The 19,811-nt window shown below is 42.5% G+C and overlaps 1 protein-coding gene and 1 long non-coding RNA gene across 5 annotated transcripts; both read left to right on the top strand.

The window, feature by feature from the left end:
• The first annotated feature begins 454 nt into the window (after positions 1-454).
• On the top strand, positions 455-4,178 carry LOC112558764 (GTPase IMAP family member 4-like). 2 transcript variants are annotated; one of them, XM_025229421.1, is made up of 7 exons: positions 455-583; positions 932-1,187; positions 1,475-1,594; positions 1,905-2,210; positions 2,570-2,928; positions 3,140-3,303; positions 3,515-4,178. In XM_025229421.1, the coding sequence occupies exons 5-7, from the start codon at positions 2,913-2,915 to the stop codon at positions 4,046-4,048; spliced, it is 714 nt and encodes a 237-aa protein (XP_025085206.1). In that variant the 5' UTR covers positions 455-583; positions 932-1,187; positions 1,475-1,594; positions 1,905-2,210; positions 2,570-2,912; the 3' UTR covers positions 4,049-4,178. The 2 variants fall into 2 exon arrangements, with proteins under 2 accessions (XP_025085206.1, XP_025085205.1); XM_025229420.1 differs by having other exon boundaries at positions 1,469-1,594.
• A 1,752-nt stretch (positions 4,179-5,930) lies between these two features.
• Positions 5,931-16,736, top strand: LOC112558767. Of its 3 annotated transcripts, none has more exons than XR_003098232.1 (6): positions 5,943-6,399; positions 6,749-7,304; positions 7,776-7,898; positions 8,215-8,416; positions 8,641-8,993; positions 14,512-16,736. It is a non-coding gene; the product is annotated as an uncharacterized LOC112558767 (long non-coding RNA). The 3 variants fall into 3 exon arrangements; XR_003098233.1 differs by lacking the exon at positions 14,512-16,736 and adding an exon at positions 12,002-14,498; XR_003098231.1 differs by lacking the exon at positions 14,512-16,736 and having other exon boundaries at positions 5,931-6,399; positions 8,641-9,240.
• Positions 16,737-19,811: the final 3,075 nt, after the last annotated feature.

The following is a 19,811-nucleotide window of genomic DNA, read 5'->3' as shown; positions in this document are numbered from 1 at the left end:
ATTTTTATGGTAGTTTATTTTGGGATGATCTAATTTTTTAAAATTTAAAGGAAAATAATGAGCGTGATGAGGAAAAATGTGCAGAAGCGCATAGTCGTCACATGACAAGGTGACAGAAGAACGAACACGTCATTGACCAAATACAACAAGTTAATTTGTATGTCCTGCGAATAATGTTTTATATATCTATATCCAAAAAGCTTTCGGCCTAAACGTCTCTCTAACCTTCCTCTAAACTAGGACTTTATCCTTCCTTCCATGTCTCTCTACAGCAGCAGATCGCCGACAACATTTGACCCTATTGACCCTGCGAAGTCGTAATTCCCGTTTCGTCGAGGAAACTTATTTTGAACCACTGTTCATGACTAAGCATCTGCTTCTTGCCAGTGCATCTTGATTGCTGTCCTCCCCACCTCCCCCCGTGTCCATGACTAGACCTCTAGTCTGTGACACGTCAGCCTCGGGATTTCCCGAAAACATAGTCGCGCCTGGCTGCCTGCCGCAGCATCATGAGGTGACGACAGGTCATCACTCGAGGTCAGTGCGCGGTGGCTTCTGGGAAACAACCTTAGTGGCGTTTCTGGTAAATATCCTCGCAATGTTTACATTTAAAAAAACACAGACTAACATACAGATACTCCCATGTGTATGTGTTGTACTCTGACTTACACTTACCTTTCTTTCTCTCGCACACACACACAGGGAAGCATATGTGTGGGCGTGTCTGTGTGCGTGCGTGGGTGACATACATATTGACAGGAGTGTATATACATAGGGCGTGCACATGCGTGTTTTAGTGTGGTTCAGTGTGTTTGTGTTACTGTTCGTTTATGTGTTGCGTTCGCGCGCGTGCATGTAAGCAGCATATACGCTTTTTAACAAAGTCTTAGTAACAGTTTTTTTCCCCCGACGGGTTTTTCCAATTTCTCAGAACAAGTCATGATTGGAAGACAGCCATGAACTCATCCGTGTCACGATGAGTAGAACCGCTCACACCACTGCTTTCTAGGACAGATTTCTATAGCAGCTTCGAGAACGAGCTGTAAATAGTGTAACTGTAAGGTAGATACTGCCAGGTCACCAGATTCATTCCTGTACTACGACACAGACTTTCTTGCTTTTATCAGAAGTTGTGTCGCTACAACAAACTGCTCCGGAGTGGTTGACAGCAGCCGGGGAAGGAGGAGGTCAGTATTCCTGTTTCGCTCCATTTCTTTAACGGTACCACAGTCGCCTGTGTTCTGCAACAGTAGAGACAATTACTGAACCATGCACAGAGGATCTCTTCAAATATATTGTCATTTGTTTATAAATATTTAAAAAAAACTGCATTCTTTAGTCATTATTAACTACTCTGTCATGTGCTAACTCCTCCAATGTCGTGTATGTCCGACAACCACCTGTGTGGTAAGGTATTTTAGGTTTCCCAACAAATGTCACTGTAATTTCATCTGTTCTTTTCTACAAGTCTCAGAAGTGCTCGAAGAGAAACAGGAGCCCATCACACCTTCTGTAGCTGTGAAACCTCACCACGCATCAGTTCACACACAACAGACCTTAGCAACAACTGATCAACAATGGAGGATCAACACAGGTAGGTCATGGCAAAACTTTGTCTTATCATTCAGCCCTAAAATGATAAGAAATAACATCTCTTTAAATAAACTTGGAGCTGTTTCAAACTCTTGTAAACTCCTTATATTTATACCCACTTTCTTCTCTTTTTGCCTCATTCATCTCATGCTCTACTCTACATTGACCATCAAGATATCAAAGGCGAGAATATAGAGAAAAACTTCAGTGATGTTTCACTATATTTGTCAGTGGAGCTGACAGTGTAATACTGTAAAGTCTGTAAATGATGTAGTCACTGTCATTTCAATAAACTTCATTCTCGTGACCAGAGAGGGAGATTGAGGAGTGGGCAGTGACCCATGACCTTACACGTGACACCCTGCGCGTACTGCGGGAGGAGGGGTTCTCCTCCATGAGGATGCTACGCCGCCTGACGCCAGAGGAAGTCGCTGACAGCTTCCAGAGACCCAGGCTGCTGCCCGTGGCCCAGTGCCTGGCCCTCAAAGAAGCAGTCATGGATCTGGCAGGAGAGACAACTCCCGTGAAGAGCCCGACACAGAAAGGGGACGTCACCTTTTCAAAGGAGATGAATGGACACAGCGATGTTGCTGGATCATCCGGACACAGCTCACGAGGTGCTCACCTCTGGTCCTTGTATGATTTACTAAACAATCTTCATAGCTGAAGTTTAAGTTGTTCTGAGTATAAACTCCCATGATGGGCAACTAAAATGTCACGAATATATAAATATAACAGATTTGTTAAGGTGCATTTAAAATATACAAAGAATATAAAATCGCCATCCATATCGAGCAAAATAACGATAATGTCTGTGTTCGCATAAGATTACTTGCGACATAAAATACTTACTTATTCCATATGAAGCCATGTAAATGTTTCCCCATATAGTAACTGCTTGTGTCTTATTTTCATCCTGAATGACCAACCTTCCGCCAAATTGCTCATGAACATCCATACTCTTTCCGTTCTTCAGGTAACCAACCCGCCAACAGACCTGTCTTTGGGAATCCACAGTCATTTTCTTCAAGTAGCCAGTCAGTTCCCAGACCTGTCTCTGAGGAAACACATTTGTTCCCTTCAAGCAGACAAATGTCAACCGACCGGCTTTTGTGGATCATCAACAGGACGGTCCTTCAAGTAACCAAGCTGCAAACAGACCTGTCTTTGGGGATCACTCTTCTTTTGGTTCATGTAATCAAGCAGTTGGTAGACCCTCGTGCAGTGAGTCATCACCCAGAACCTTCTGTACCGAAACTTCAGCCGACAGTTACTATCATCGTGACCTGAGAGCTCTGGAACAGGCTGGAGCTACAAGGATGCCACGTGTGACAGGTACTGAGAACAGAGTTGCCCTTACATTCTTTTCTTCTTTTTGGTGCAAAAGACTTATTTTAGACTGAACATAATATTTACACTGGTTGACCACAGCTTATAGTCTACCCCATTTTGTTCACGTGGCAAAGTCATTAGAAAACATGATCTGATTGAAACTATCAGTTTTAATTGATTGATTGATTGATTGATTGATTGATTGATTTTTCAGGGGAGACGTTCCGCTTCCTGTTGGTGGGCAAGACAGGAGCAGGCAAAAGCACGACAGGAAACACTATTCTTGGTGACGAGTGTTTCACCAGTGACGTGACATTCGAGTCAGTGACTGACATCTGTGAGCTGAAACGCAACACGCGACACGGCGTGACATTAGAGGTGAGTGTCATGTCAGTGATGAGTACCGACATAAGACACTAGGTTAGATGTCATGTCAATGATTTTCTAACCACTTTTCAAAGCAAGACGATAGAGGCTAAGCAGCATGTCAGTGATTTGTGTCAAATATGGAATGTGTACTGTACGTCACATTTTTGTTCAGAAATCTTTGTTCCTTGGAATCATTTAAAAATAAATGATTTTCTTCCAGATTATAGACTCTCCTGGCCTGTTCGACACCAGCCGGTCTCTGGAAGCCATTGGTAAGGCGATCGTGCGAGCCGTGGCCTGCATGCATCCGGGTCCTCACGCCTTCCTGTACGTCGTCAAGATCGGCCAGAGGTTCACTGAGGAGGAAGCCGGAGTCTTCGAGCGTCTGGTGGCGCTGTTTGACGAGACGTTGTCGCAGTACACGGTCGTCGTGTTCACTGGTGGGGATGGGCTAGAGGCGGCGGGAAGGTCGATAAACGAGGTGCTGGCAAGTGCCCCGGCCCCCCTTCGCCAGATCATGGCGGCCGTCCAGAACAGGTACGTCGTCTTCAACAACGTGGCCGACAACAAAGAGCCGCAGGTGCTTCGCCTTTTGCAGGTGATTCGAGCGATGGTGGCGCAAAATGGCGGGCAGCCTTACTCGTGTAGCAAATACGGAGAGGTAGGGCACCGCCATGGAGGAGGAAGTGGAGCGAAGGCTGGCGGAGCTGGAGAAGCGCCACCTACAACGGAAGCCGTACGTGCAGCAGCTTGAAGCCCAGACTCGCCAAGCGGAGACCGCGCTGAACATCGAGAGGGAGGAATTCCAGAGGAAGGAACGCGAGAGGGAGGAGGAGATGCGTCAGCGGGAAGCGAAGCGCGAGGCCGACCTGCAGAACTTGCGGCAGCAGCTGGAACAACAGCAGGTGAGCGAGGAACAGCGGCGACACGAGATGGACGCCATGCGCCAGCAATTCGAGATGGAGAGAGAGCGGCAGGTGAGAGAGATGGAGGAACAGCGGGAAAGAGACCTGGAAACCTGCAGCGGAGAGAAAATGAGATGACGGCCATGATGAACCGGATGATGGAGGAACGCAGAGCGGAGTGGGAGGAGCGCGACCGGGCTCGAGAAGAGGAGATGAGGAGACTTAGGGAGGGCATGGCCAGGGACAACGAACCAGGTCCTCTTGGATCGAATGGTCGGCGCTGTCGGAAAATTTATTCAACTTTTTTCGGGCTTTAAAGGACCTGAAGAAAATGATGGGATTTAAGTCTTCAGAAAAAAAGAAGGCTGCTGACGCAAAATCCCATACAAATCCACCTGACTATGAATGATTTATACTCTCGTCTAAGGAACGTTATGCACCTGGTATTTGTTTTATTTTATGTTGTTATTTATCTCAATGTCAACATTGGATTTGAAGTGGACCTAATGATGTTTAGATGTAAATGGACCATGACTGGAATGTAACTACTTTCACAACTTATCTCCCTTGCCAAGCGTTGTCCTCTTCAAGTGACCTGTGCCATCGTTGACATGTTTTTGACCTGGTGTCGTGTCTTCTTAATTCAGATAAAATTTCTTGCTCAGTCTCTATAAAGTGATAGAAGTTTAATGAAGTCAGTCCACTACCCGTCCTGCAAATCTTATAACCCCACTACAAGTGACACTGTTTCCTGTCGGATGTGATCCCACTGAGATCAGTCTTATTGTTGAAGCTTGTCTAGCCGCTAGCTACTTGATGTTGACAAGATGTAAATAAGTAGGCTTTTGTGTTGAATATTTTAATCTGTTTTTATTTCATGATAAATAAAAGGGATTGTTCCATGTTCCGTTTTTTTTTTTTTTTTGTTTGTTCTTTCGATCATTCCTTCGAAAAGAATTCTTAGTCCTCTCTAGATGGCTGGTTGTCTGGTTGGTGAGCTACAACGACTAATAAAGTGAAAGTAGAAAACATTTTTTTGGAAGACTACAGTTTTTGTTTTTAATATTAGCTAATTATAGACATTACCAACATTGTTACAAGAAGTAAGCCAAGTGCAAAGATTCATCACAGCGATATCGTTCCACATAAAAATTGTTTTTAAAGTGTTAGAATAGATAACAGGTCAACACTATTCTATGTTTACATTTATTTCCTATCGGTCGTTCAGTCAGGAACTGTCCACGGTTCGTTGAAGCAGGTACGCTTTATTTAAAGCAGCATTACCTAAATAGTCAAACACCTCGAGTGAAGGACCCATAGGGAAATAAATATAACTTGTATTTTCGTTTTGCAAATTACCCACAACAATCGCCAAAATCATGTAGATCCGACTCAATTATAGGGTCTTCTGGTTGAGAAGCACTGAGCGACCCGTGGGAACTGTGTCCACTATAGTGGCATATATGCACCGTTTGTTCGGAAAGAGTACAAGAGGATCAAAACAAGGTACACAAGTTAGAAATGCTCAGGTAAAGCTGTGATTTTGAGATATGTGTAGATATTTGAACTTGCAGTTAGGTAGACTATCTCTCACAAAATAGACATTTCCATAAAGGTTTGAGCTGGAAAATTTAAAAATAGTTGCAAAACCTTTGGCCTCTGACCTTGGAGCAATGCTGCGGTTTGATTGGCTTATGTTGTTGCGACAATGACCTGGTGATGGCGTCAGTTCAAATTCTGTCCGCTACAGAAAGTTGAGGGTATGAGACAAAGCTGCAAGTCATGTCTCTGCCGTCTTAAAGTCTATACTTAGGTGCCAAATGTAGACGATTCTTCACCTCGCCACCACTTCAGTCAATCTATCATTACCGTGTTTTGTTGGCGATGTTTGTGAGGACAGTACGTGCGCCATCTTGACTTCAAGATTCCACGAAATTTTCACTTCAGGAGCATTGGCTCAGGAACAAACTGGCTGTTGAATGAAAGATTTCATAAAACAAACATTGTGCAAGATGTGCAGCATGTGAAATATACAGAATCTTTCCTGAATGGAAGAAAGCGTCGACAGGAAGCGTACGCTAGCAGATCGACATTGAAAGCACAAAAATTGAAAGTATTTCTTGTGAAGTCAGAAACAGCCAGCCTCCCAACTACTTGAAAATTTTACAGCACCGACCAGTTCTACAAGCATATATGTCAAGTAAGTTGACAATTACCTTTCTTTAATCTCAATGTTTTGGAGAGGGACTTTAATAGCGATTTAGTTAACTATATTTATATCGTGGGTACTGGAGTTCTAGAAATAAAATCTGTGACCGATGGTGCTGCTGTGCAGTTTTTGTTAATGTCTATATTGTAATTAGTTACGTGTTTTTCTCAAATGTGTGTGTACTTTGATTAAAACATGTAAGAGATTCTTTTAAGCTTGTTTACTTTAAGATGCATAAAGTTAACCGTTAGTAACCCCTAACTGTCGACCTTAATCAAACGCGGCTTCCTGTCAAGCAATTAAGATTCTAATTGTGACTCTTGTCTCTGCCATGCAACAGGCAACTACACGCCTGACGGCGCTGAGCGCTTTGTCTACGTTCTCTACGTTGCTGCCGCGCTCTACCGTGTTTTCCCCTCGCAGAGCATATATACGGTGTACAAAGTATCGAGAATCATGTAGAAACATCTAGAAGTCGGTCCTCCATTGTTTCATGTATGACTGGAGTCTCTGGCCTCATACGTCATTGTGTGCGTCATTTAGACGACGTCATTTTTCAAGAAAAATCCAGAAGCAGTTGAACGTCTGCTTGAAGAAGAAGAAGAAGACCGGTCGGTCGAAAACTCTCTGCGAACAACGAAAGAATAACATTCTGTTTCTCTCATCTGATGGACCAGTTGTGTTATCGACGTTGTGTTATCGACAAGTTAATTAAGCAGTGTACTTTCTCCATTCTGACCGCTACCATCAGCTGTCTTCACTCTCCATCTCTACCACTTTAGCTGAAGGTCAAACGTCTCCATTGTACATTTCTGCTAAAACTGAAGATCAACAGTCTACACTTTCTTTCACCTTTATCTAAGGGGGCTCGCCAAAGTGTTGCACATCTGTATTAGGTAAGTATTACAATATTCTGGTTTAAAGGCTTACATCAATGAAATGCTCACTGACCTCACTCAGATTGTAGAAGTATGTAAACTTAAGCTACAGTCAATGAGTGTGTTGCTGTGAGACGCGTTTGTCAAAAGTCAGAAAAAGTAACAATGATGGTAATGTTTGTGAACATACTTTCTCAATGATAAAAACAAACAGATCTGAGCTGTGTTTGCAGATGATGGATGAGAATGTAGTTGCAGAAGCAAACTGCCACATCAGAATAATGCAGTCAGATGTCTAAAGGCTTGTAAGCAGCTTCAAACAACTTCATTTTTCACATTTACCTGTGCCGCACATTCCTACCCTTCCTAGTCCGTCCCTAGTGCCGGGGACTTTTTACTGCTGCACATTACTTGTCCTGGCATCGAGAATCCATTGCTCTTAATTGTAAAGTTTTTTGTTAATTGTCTACAATTGTTTGTTGATTCAAGGACTGCAAGAGAAAGAGCAAGACAGTAACAGAGTATTTGGAAGTTGCAAGCTTCCTTTTACACGGAAACAGCAAACTATACATCATCCATGGATTCCAGACTGTTTGTGTCTAGCTTATTGAGGTGAGGAAGGATCCAGAAACAGAAAACACAGCTGAAAAAATAGTCTTGATATCTTAACTTTAAAAACCATTATTGGAAGTACAAGGTATCATTTTCTATTGTAAATTCTTAACCACGATGTTGCACTGCTATACATCTTATTAACTCTTTCATGCTCTGACCATGATGTTGTAACTGTCCATCTTAGCATGGCATAACCCTAACGCTACAAATACTCTATGATTGGATGTTTATATGCACCTTAGCCTTTTCTGGTGATATTGTTTGCTGGTTATTTTTTCCTTAAAATCTGGTTCTAATTTTCTTACCTTTTTAGTGGCAGTCCATACACAAGGCCATTGTGATGTTGACAGAATCAGTACAACAGAACCCAGCCCCTCTCTACATCTCAGTGACATGTCGGCAAGTTTTATATCAGGCTCTGCTGTCATTGGTGTGTCTTCCATTTCCATCTGTTTCTGCTTTTGCAAGCGGCACTCACCCTCTTCCAGCAGGGCCTGCTGGGTCCTGACTATCAGGTTGGATCACTAAAAAAAAGCTGTTGAGACAGTTTCAGATGAAAAAAACTAGTGTAGAACTTTCCAGGGCATCTTGTTTGAGAGATGCAGGAGAGAGCATAAGGGGATGGATATATAATGCATATATATATATGTGTGTGTGCACACCTATGTATTTCTTGTTTTTGCATTAAAACTAAATGAAATATACATTGGTTGATCTGGTTTTTCAACTGTTTGCCTAGGTGGTCTGTGAGTGCCAAGATGTGAAGGTCTCCTCCATCCAGTTGCTCCAAGCATCCAAGGCCCGGTTATCAGCTGTGTCTGCACTCTTGACATTTCGAGCACCACTCAACGTCACAATCAACAGTCAACGTCCAAGTTTTCAACTTCAGAGCCAGTTACCCATGCTGGCATGCAGACGAAATACTCAACCAGTGTTAGTAATGCTGACTTTTTCTTCTGAACAGCTTGTGACTGACAGTTTAAACCCTGCATTTGCTTTAAAATACATTCAGTGTTAAGCAGTCTGGAGGTTGAAGGATCCTGCTGCTGCATTTTCAGTGACATACAAGAGCACTCTGAGCATAAAGGAAAGGTAAGCAGATCAGATAGTGATGGCAATCATAAGGCCTTGATTTCATCAACAGCAACAGGAGTGAGCATGATACTGATAAAAATGAGGACAGAAGCTTAATGTCCGATGTGGGGGATACAAACCCTGTAGTCAAAAAAGAAGACATTTTTCTTCAAATAGTTACTATTTATATGGCTAATGCTGAAAAGAAGGCTGATAAAAATGATATCAGTAAAAGAGACAACACGAGAAAGTGTGATACAAAATCCATGAAGTTTATGGACAGAGGATATTAGTGCAGTTTCCATGAGCAGTGGTAGTCTCCAGAAATGGGTAACAGGCAACTTTAACTTAACTCACCATGAATATTGCTTAGACCAGCCAATCATCAAGCTTGTTACCTTTTTCCTACAATTGTCTCGGTGTACGAAACACCATTCTCCTACACACACACTTGTTTAGGGCAGCGTGTACCTTTGACAGTGCTTGTTTCCTCCCCCCCCCCCCCCCGTCACAACAGGCAGTCGGACTTTGCGCATTCTTTCATAAATCAACACGAGATCACTTCAGTTTAAGACGTCCATATAATATTACACACGAAACTTCCAGAATGAACAGTTTACACTCTACTCTTGCACTCGTACACAACTACAATATCCAAATTAACACAGCACACTTAATGAATTTAAATGCAAATCCTCAGACCGCTCGCAGGCAGGTCTTTTGCCGTTTCCCCAAACTGTGAACATAATCCACTACAGCTTTCTAAGCACGTTAATAAATATACATTCAAAAATGACAAAGTTCTCAAGAGCACTGTTTCTTGCTACACGAAAAGTCCACGTGCTTTTCAACTTTCAGCAATGCTGCATACACGCCTTCAGAGTTCAAACCAACTGTCTTACTCTCTCTAACCCAGAAGATGGAGAGTAACTGCGGGAGGGGGTACGACACCTACGCCCTCCTCTCTACTCGTGTAACTCTAATAGAAAAAGGAAAAGTCTTACTTTCGATATAACGACATCAGCATAACATACGGCGGTAACTTCTACACTCCATGGACGGCACGGACAGCGACGGCCCTCCCTGTCGTCGGAGTTGTCTTTGCCGAAAGGAACGAGGGTTGCCCAAATTGCTCCACACCCTCAGAGGCTTGGGTGGGACCCGTTCCACTCGATCGCCGGCTCTGGTACTGCTTCCCTCAGCACCCTCTTCGTCCGTACGGCGATTATTTCCCCCGCACCCAGCAGCGGGAACGACGTGGAGACTCCTGCAAACTTCTTCGTGAGCTTGCTAAACTACAGCAACCGTTGACTGAGGTTTTATCCAAAAAACACAGCAGCAGCCAGTCAGTGAGCCACACAGGTAACACCGGTAACCACACAGGTAAAAATAGTCACTGCTGGAGCGATAGCCTCTTGCTCAATGTTCGATCTCTTTATACTCGCTGCACATTACTGGCTACTCGTTACTCGCTGCTCGTTACTGGCTACTCGCTGCTCGTTGTTGTCTGCAGCCTGCTCGGTGTTGGCTGCTCGTTACTCGCTACTTGCTGCTCGTTGCTCGCTGCTCGTTGTCTGCAGCCTGCTCGGTGTTGGCTGCTCGCTACTCGCTGCTCGTAACTGGCTACTTGCTGCTCGTTACTCGTTGCCCACTGGCCTCTACCCTCAGGCTTATAAATCCTCCAGCCGCAGGTGAGGTCCGAAACTCACGTGGTGCTCACGACCTCTACATCCGTCCCTCAATTACGCTGTTGACTGTCACATGGCAGATGGGCAACACACAGGGCTGGCTATACCACCCCGCTCCCCCCTCCACTTCCTTCCACCAAACTCAGGTGGATCATGGAAACAAACAAAGGAGGCACGGACTGGTCCGTGACACCCCCGCACCCCCTTCAACTCCCATGCTTGGTCACGCAAGATGCGATACAGGATGACATAGCACCCTAACTTTCCATGATAAATACCATGGAAAATTCACCTCCCTACCTTCGTCTACCATCCCCATAACTACATTCCCCAATGATTCCCATCTTTCACAGTGCAAAATCACCGCGAGGTGGAAGCATTTTCCCACCCCATCCCCACCCCCCAGGTGACTGGTCACCCGCTTGAAAGAGCAATAAATCTTTGGTTCTGAGTATGAGAGAAGTACTATTTTGCCACAAGGTGCTCTAATCCCTCTGGAAAGCGGCTCATGTCACTCAACCATCCCTCTCAGTCCTGCATTACCTGGTTAAATTAACATGGGGATGTGAGAGAGGTGTTCACAGTGAGAAGGCACATGTAAAGGGAGATCATCATCTACAATACCTCCATTTTGTCCCTTTAAAAGAACAATTGAAGCTAAGACCTAAAAATGAAGAGCAGCACACAATGCTTTTGCTAGACAAAAAAACAACACATGCAAAGCAGATAACCTACAAGCTCACGTTATGCAATGGCATGAAACTCTCCCAAGTACCCAGTTCTCAAATATGGCAGGTGTGTCTGTGTACATGTGCAAAGTGTGTGTGGGTTTTTCCCCCCAAAAGTTAAATATTAAATAAGTAAAATCCAGGTACTTCAAAGTAGAATAAACTTATGTCACTCTTCCTGTGTACTTGTGTGCACTAACCATGACTAGAGGTAAGGCCTAGGGCTGAGGCAGGGAAATATGTGAGTGTGTTGTTATGGGTATGCATAAGGTTCTCCAACACAAGTCCCAACTAAATGCCAAACTCTCAAGTAATTGGTTAAAATTAATCATTAAATAGGAAACAATATAATCATTACCTCTTTTAATTAGTATAGGGAAGTGAGCTAATGAGAGTGCACGTGTCCTTTTACACATAAATGATGACCATATCCATACCTTTCCATTACCACTTTTTTCCTTTTAAAAAAAAACATAGATCTAGGTTTGTACATGTGTAAGAAAAATTGTGTATTATGGATTTGTTCACATAGATAACTCTTTTAATTTACCTTTACCTGTTATTAGTTTTAGACCTTGACTTAATATGCGTGACGCCATTAACTTTGCAGCCCTTTATACCGTCTAAAGGTTGAAGAGCTTATTAACAAGATTTCATACCAGACAAAGATTGAAACGGAGGTTTGCTTAGCGCCGACTGTGAAGGTCGCTGACGTCATTTTTCCGAAGAGTCACGAATTTTTCCTTTCGCTGAGACATTTACAAAAAATAAAAAATAAAAAAAAGTCAGTGCCCGGTAAAACACTTCGCCGTAGAGGTACCGATAGATCAGCTATAGAGGCCTGTAAGGGTTAGGCAATGACTGATAACTACATTGGAAGTGATACAAATAGCAAGCACAACCAGAGTCCTTTCTTGGACACCCACTGTGACCTCCATCTCCTGGACAGAGTGCGCTAGACTCTGCCCCTTTGTCGATCGCGTCCTGCCAGCCAGCAGTAGTGGCGACAGGACAAAACATATTACAGTCAAAATGCCCTCCGGCCATCTTCCCCAAATCCCCCCTCTCGAGATAGTGCTCGTACGAGCAAAAATATATACATATGCATGATATGAAAGAGATAATGTGAATGTATTTGTTCAAATAGTGTCTCTCACATACACATTCTCCCCCCAACACATGCACACACATTCCTAACAACGTCAGATACAATGGATGACTTCAGGCTAGTACAAGATGACAGCTAGTAGAGTTTATCAAGTGAATGAATGAGTTGCAGTGACAATTAGTTCTGAATACAGGCATCACGTACCTACAGCCAGACAGCAAGAGTGAAAACTCACATGTTGTCAACACATGATCAGAAATAGTAAGAGTGAGAACTCAACTTGAAACAGAGGTTTGCTTAGCGCCGACTGTCAAGGTCGCTGACGTCATTCTTCCGTTTCAGGAACAAACACACCCAAAACAAAAGTCTCAGTGCACCCCGAATGTTGGAAACTTCATAATGTGAATAGAATGTACGTCAGACACAAACCTCCACCAGTCAGTTTTGTTTTTGTCAGTGATGACACAATTCACTCATTGAGACACACAAAACAAGCAAACAGCAACTTACAGACAGTATTATCAGATGTATCTCCTGAAACCTTTATTCATCCATTGATATCATTTCATGTTCAATCAAGCAAAAATAAAGATGTAAGCAATATAAGTCCAGTTTAAACCCACCGCATGTCAAGGCAGAAGAAAAATGACCCAAAAGTCCACACTTCACTGTGCCACACCCACCAAATACGCTAGCATATATACAGGCTATTGCACAAACCCTCATCACATCAATGAAGCACAGAGATAAAAAAGAAACATTACAAAACAACTACTTAACCAATGTCTTTTCCCTCCTTATGACGAAGGAATCAGGTAGGATAAGAAACACTAGTCCGTGGTGCTTTCATGAAGCTGCAGAATGAGCCACCTGGAAAAGTTTCCATGTCAGAGGCTCTGAGGAAACCACTTATTTCTGCTCACATTGCTTTCTAGAGTTGTCGTCTTTGTTTTGAACATTATTTGAGCCTTGGGTTGGGCCGAGTTTGGGCCCTGCCACACCACCTGCTAGTTTTTCTGGGAGGGTTTTGGAACTGTTTTAGTATATATTTTTTTTTTATGCCTAATATTTAACGTCTAAGCTCACATTAGCATTTTGGTTACTTTCTACAAGGATTCACTGACACACACAGAGTTGGGAAGGTTCTGGTTATGATGTAGAAAAACTGTGTGTATAGTAAATACTAACATTCTTTGTTAGCCAGTAGTGAGGCAAAATATTTCAGTATTAACATAGTACCTTTCTAACTAGAGGGGTGACTATGTGGCTGTGGGACAGTATGTGAAGTTAAGAGCCTTGATTTTTTTTCTTCATTTGGTCTTAACATTTAAACATTTCACACATATATATATAGAAACAAAATGGAAATGAACATGAATATCCCATAAAAGCTATATGCCTCTATTTGATAAATGTTGTTCTGGTTAATAGTTAACACATCTATCCTTTCAACACGTCATTTTTAGAATTTCTTTAATATGCTTGAAATAATTATGTAATATATGTTATATTCATGCACACTATATGGTAATTTCATAGGACATCCCACATCTCATCTAATACCACATGGCTTTGTCTTGTTATTTACTTCTGGTGAAGAAATGACGATTTCTCCAGTGGTCCTAATACACACAAAAATATAGCCTAGTAAGCGCCCCACAGTATTTGACATTTTTAGCCATGTTTGTTATTATACTTTGAAGAAACAGTTTCAATTAAGTTTGAAGTTATATTTCATTGAGAAGAATTACATTATGCAGGTTTCCGCCAAAAAATTCGGAATGATGCTAAGTGATGATTCAAGAAGCTAATGGTCGAGCATTTAATTACATTAGGATAAAATTACCAAAAATTACTTTGCAATCAATCTGTGCAGTAAATGTTACTTTAACTTCAACTAACTTTAACTTTAATTTTAACTTTAAGTGAGTCATTATTTTAGAAAAGAAACTAAAAAAAAACCAAACAGAACCATTTAGAAACCAAACCTGCCCTTTGAAATCATTTTACAGGAAGCTTATTACGTAACCCACAAGTACTTGCTGAAGATGCGGCAGCTTATTAATAAAATTAAAGCTATACTGCCCGTAGCTTTACATTTAATTTTTGTGTTTCAATATGTGTAAACATGCCAGAGACTTCACAAACATTTCACGCAGTTTAACTGTTGATAAATAATGACTTTCCTGAAATTCATCGCTGGGAAGACTCAAAGCGACAAGTTGCATCTTCAAATCCCAGCTGTTGCAGTTTGTTTGTAGGAAGAACACAGAGACTGCAAATAGTTTGCACAGTTTACTAATAATTTGATAAAAAAAAATGGCTTTCATAAAATTCATCTGAAAATTTGAAGCGATATATTGCATTTCTGAATTGCAACTGTTGCATGCCTGTAAGGATTAGGCAATGACAAATAATTACATATGGAGTGATACAAATAGGAAGCACATCCAGAGTCCTTTCTTGGACACCCACTGGGATGTAACTGCCATCTGCTGGACAGTGTAGGCTAGACACTGCCCCTTTGTCGATCGCATCCTGCCAGCCATCAGTAGTGGCGACAGGACAAAACATTAATTACAATCAAAATGCCCTCCTGCCATCTCCCCCAAATCCCCCCTATCTCCCGTGTTACTGCTAGGCTAGCCCTGCAGTGCCTATCATACAAAGCACTACCAGAGTCCTTTCTTGGACACCCACTGGGATGTAACTGCCATCTGCTGGACAGTGTAGGCTAGACGCTACCCCTTCTTCGATCGCATCCTGCCAGCCAGCAGTACGTAGTGGTGACAGGACAAAACATATGTAACCAGACTGACCGACCCTACGCTAACACCCTACGCTTAGCGCCAAATCAGTCCGTTCCTCTTTGTTGTTCCAGGGAAGAGGACGGAAGTTCCCAAGGAGAATTTTCCACTCTATGAAAATTCTGTCTCTCGTTAGTCGGGTATGTCGTCTAGTCCTTTTACCTCGCGTTCTGTTCTTTTTTTACCTATCCCTTAAACGCACCCGAACTCAGCCGACCTTGGAGTCCACAAAAGACCCTGCTTTACTTTCTAACTAAAGTGTCTTTTCTTTCTGTTTTTTTTTTTTTTTTTTTTTTTTTTTAAGCAGCTTTCAATAAATTTATTTTCCATTTTTGCTTTTTCTTTGAGATGACCTACTTGAACTTTAGAAATTAGAGCATTGATTTAGTCAAAATTGTTGATTATGAGAAGAAAATACAGAATTTGCACCATGAGCAAGAACTGACTCTTCAAGAGGTACAGCATTACCAGTAAATTACATTTATTATTGCCAGTGGTTATAGGGATGTGGGTTTAGATAATTTAAGCGTTATATTTATAAGTACATACATTGCAACAGTACTACAAGTATCATTTATCTCTATAAATATTTTAATTATAGTTTAAGCATCAAGATGCCAAGAATTAAAGCATAAAAGTTTAAAAGTCATATTCTGCTGTTTCTGTTTATTTTATAGATCACTTCGTTTCTTTTGAGACCTTAAGTTTGCTATTAATCTGGCCCCAGTATGTTTTTATTTATGACATGATAGCCAAAATGTATTCAGTTGTTTTTACCTGTCTGATTTTTGTACCCTACTGCGCAGGGAGGCAGCTGACACTGCTACCTGTCAGTTTCTCAGTCTAGTCCACACTTGTCATCGGAGGGCTTGTTGCTTTAGATCTTCTGTTATTCTACTAATTGTTAGTCTCCAGGGTTCATACAGAGTTTTGAGATTCTAGATAAAAAATGTGGAAAATGGACAAAATGTTTTCCAGGGACTAGTTGCACAATGTTAATAAATAAAGAAGTTGTTAGTTGATCGGCGTCGGCTTGTCTTGGATCGGCCGTTGTTAGTTGATCGGCGTCGGCTTGTCTTGGATTCTTTCGCTCGGCCATTGCGCCTTTCGTTGTGTTGTGTATATTGGTATTGTGTTGTTGTTTCTTTCAGCCTGCCTCCAGTCAGCCTCGGGCAGATCATCCTCGAAGTGGAAGGGAAGTTTGTGCTCTCTGAGCTATTTGAGCTAAGTGACTTTTCTGAAATCGCATTAGAAGGCGGTTCCGAAGCCGGTGGGCTGGTGGGTCTCACTAGATGGTAGCGCTCTTCTTGTCTTCTACGTATAAGGTGACCAGACGTTTCGGGAGCGAAAGCGGGACACGTGCCGAAGATGGTGTCGTCACCGACAAAAAACGCCGAAAAAAGTAGGGGGGGGGCGTATCAGTGTACGGTATTCAGATTTTTAAAGACAACCGGGACATTTGATGGACTTCCAGAAAGCCAGAAAGCGGGACATTGGGCGTCCCGCCCGATATTCAGGCGGGACACGAGGTCAAAAGCGGGACTGTCCCGCCTCATGCGGGACGTCTGGTCACCTTACGTACAACACACTAGCACTCGCTGGCACTGACACGCTCACACAAGTACTTACGGTTTGAAGACATAAATTTATTTACAAGATATACAAAACAACTACCGAACTTATTCTAACCTACCTACCTATCCAAAACCTGACACCTAACTCCGTGGGGTGGGAAAAGGAGGCTGAGTGATGCGAGCCGCTATTTCCAGCGGACCAGATGCCTTGCGGTGTAGCAATATGAATCGTTGGGCAATATGACCAGTTGAAGCGAGCTCTGCGCATGTGCCAAAGGTCACAGTTCATGACTCCTTTACAGGGTCATTTCCTGTAATACTCGATGTTGAGGGCTATAAAAGAAGACTACGTACCTTGAACGTTCTCTTTGATCATTGCAAATCCCAGGTGAACTGATGTCTCAACGTTCTCTTCGCCGATCATAATTCGCAAGTGATCTGTAACACTGTCGTCTACAGCTATATAGTTGTTTCTTGTTTACCTTGTTTAACATTTTTGTAGCTTAGTTCTGGTCTAGTTTCCAAATTGAAACTTGATCCCCACGTGGACTAGGTACATTGAACATTGCTCTTGCCGATCGCAAATCGCAAGTAAATTATCTATAACATCGTCGTCTACAGCTAGCTGGTTTTTTTGTGATTATATCTGTGTTTTCTTTTAACATGTTTGTAGCTTAGTTCTGGTCTAGTTTCGAAATTGAAACTTGATCCCCACGTGGACCAGGTACACTGAATTATCTGTAACATCGTCGTCTATAGGTAGTTTTTTCGTGCTTACCTGTGTTTTAGTCAATTATTTTGGGAACGCAGTGTATCATCCATAGCTTTTGTTGTGCACAGGGTCAACTTATATAATTTTGCATCTTTGCATCATAGTTGTTGTAGCTTTAATGCTGTAAATTTAAGTGTCACATTTCTTAGGTGGTACTTTGTAATTTTGTGTTGCGGACAACACATTTGTTGGAAACTTATCATTGTCACAGTTCTTAAGTGTTCTTTAAGAAATATTAAAAGATGGATGCCCAGAGAATGGAAAATCACAGACTTGCAATGGAGCAACTACAGACATACATTACCACAGGTAAATTCTGGGAAGGTGCAAATGCAGCTGACAGACAGAGGATACGCAATCAGTCCAAATGACACAAAATAAAAAGTATTTAAATTTATTTTATTCAATACAAAGATATTGTCTCGAGCTCAAAGAGCATGCTCCTTATGTGTGAACGTACATGCAAGTTTTTTGTGTGTGGTGTGGTGCTTACGAAGAGATCGAAAACCCATTAAAATGTATCCTTATCTCTTTTAAGATGGGGTCCTAACTTATGTGTCCACTACTGGGAAAAAAACAGAAGTGATCACAAGCCTCGAGAGGGTGGCTGACATTATAGAAAAATATCACACCAGTCAAGTGGCACGATGGTACTTATCGCTAGCTCAACTCCCAGGGGAGGGGAAAGGGGAAAAGAGACTGAGTGTCGCGAGCCGCTATTTCCAGCGGACCAGGGGCTTCGCAGGCCAAAGGTACTTCTCGCTAACTCAGACTCAAAACGTTCTTACTGCCATACCCAGCAGGACCAGTTCCCGTACCGAGAGAAAAGTCGCGGGCGCTGCTCTTTGTCCGCATTTTGTACAGGGCAGCTTGGGTACCACGTTATTCGCCGTTGCTGCAGCTGTCGTCGGCGTCACTGCGCGCCGCTCTCGCGACCACGCGTGGGGTGGACGGGGGTGTGGCGTGGAGGGACTAGGCACTGTTAACAGTACCTGCTGACCTAAACAGCGCTCCCGCTACACATATAACAGTCAAAATGCCCTCCGGCCATCTCCCCCAAATCCCCCCTATCTCCCGTGTTACTGCTAGGCTAGCCCTGCAGTGCCTATCATACAAATAGTGTATGTTGCACCCGACAAACCGACAAAATCACCACGCCACAACAACAGATCAAAAAGGAACTAACAACTAATACCCCTTCCCCAAAATAACCCTCACCCTCACCCTCACCAACATATCTGCATGCACACAAAAGTCTTCCTTGCAGCGCTTTCATGCACACATTCCGCACATCTGCGTATTCGTCAGGAAGCCATCGGCTGGTAAAACTGGAGATTTGCATGATATGCCTTCTTCCGGCCCATTTGTACTTTATAGTCGTGAATTTCGACTTTCCCGCGAGTGTGGGCCCTGCCATGCGACTACCACCTGGTTGGTTTTGCTTGGCAGCAACGGTACCACCTCTTCCAGTTTCATTTGTTTTCAAGGGCATATCATGAGAATTTTTTTTTTCACGTCATATATTCCTCATAAATATGTATATAGACATAAATTTGCTAGTTTTTCTGGGGTTTTGAATGTTGTTTTAGTATTTTAATTTTATGCCCAATATTTAATGTCTAAGCTCACATTAGCATTTTGCATGGTTACTCTCCGTAAGCATGCACGCTCGCATGCACACACACACAGAGAGTCAGGAAGCTTTTGATTATGATATATAAAATCTATGTGTATAGTAAATACTAATGTTCTTTGTTAGCCAGTAGAGGCAAAATATTTCAGTAATAAGATAGTTCCTTTCTAACTAGAGGTATGACTATGTGGCTATGGGACAGTATGGGAAGAGAGCCTTGATTTTTTTTTCTTTGTTTGGTCTTAACATTTAAACATTTCATATATATAGAAACAAACTGGAAATGAACATGAATATCCCACAAAAGCTATGTGCCGTTATTTGATGAATGGTACAGCGCTCGGAATCCACCAGACAGTACCAAACAGGCCCGAAGTTCGTTCCTTCTGTAAACACCTTTGCAGAAAAAAATATTGCTGGCCGGTGACGGTTAATTATATTGTCTTCTAGACATAATAACTATCACTCATTCAGCAGGAGTGGGTCGGCTGTGCTAGCTAGTTAACCTCATGTCATCTCTCTGTGA

This window comes from Pomacea canaliculata, linkage group LG3 (genome assembly GCF_003073045.1).
Source record: "Pomacea canaliculata isolate SZHN2017 linkage group LG3, ASM307304v1, whole genome shotgun sequence".
Classification (NCBI taxonomy): domain Eukaryota; kingdom Metazoa; phylum Mollusca; class Gastropoda; order Architaenioglossa; family Ampullariidae; genus Pomacea; species Pomacea canaliculata.
Note: the sequence above shows the minus strand (reverse complement) of the source record. Positions and strands in the feature narration are given on the sequence as shown.

Coding starts and splice junctions, on each gene's coding strand:
- LOC112558764 (XM_025229421.1), top strand. Junction 3,304..3,514: donor GACACGGCGTGACATTAGAG/GTGAGTGTCATG, acceptor ATTTTCTTCCAG/ATTATAGACTCTCCTGGCCT.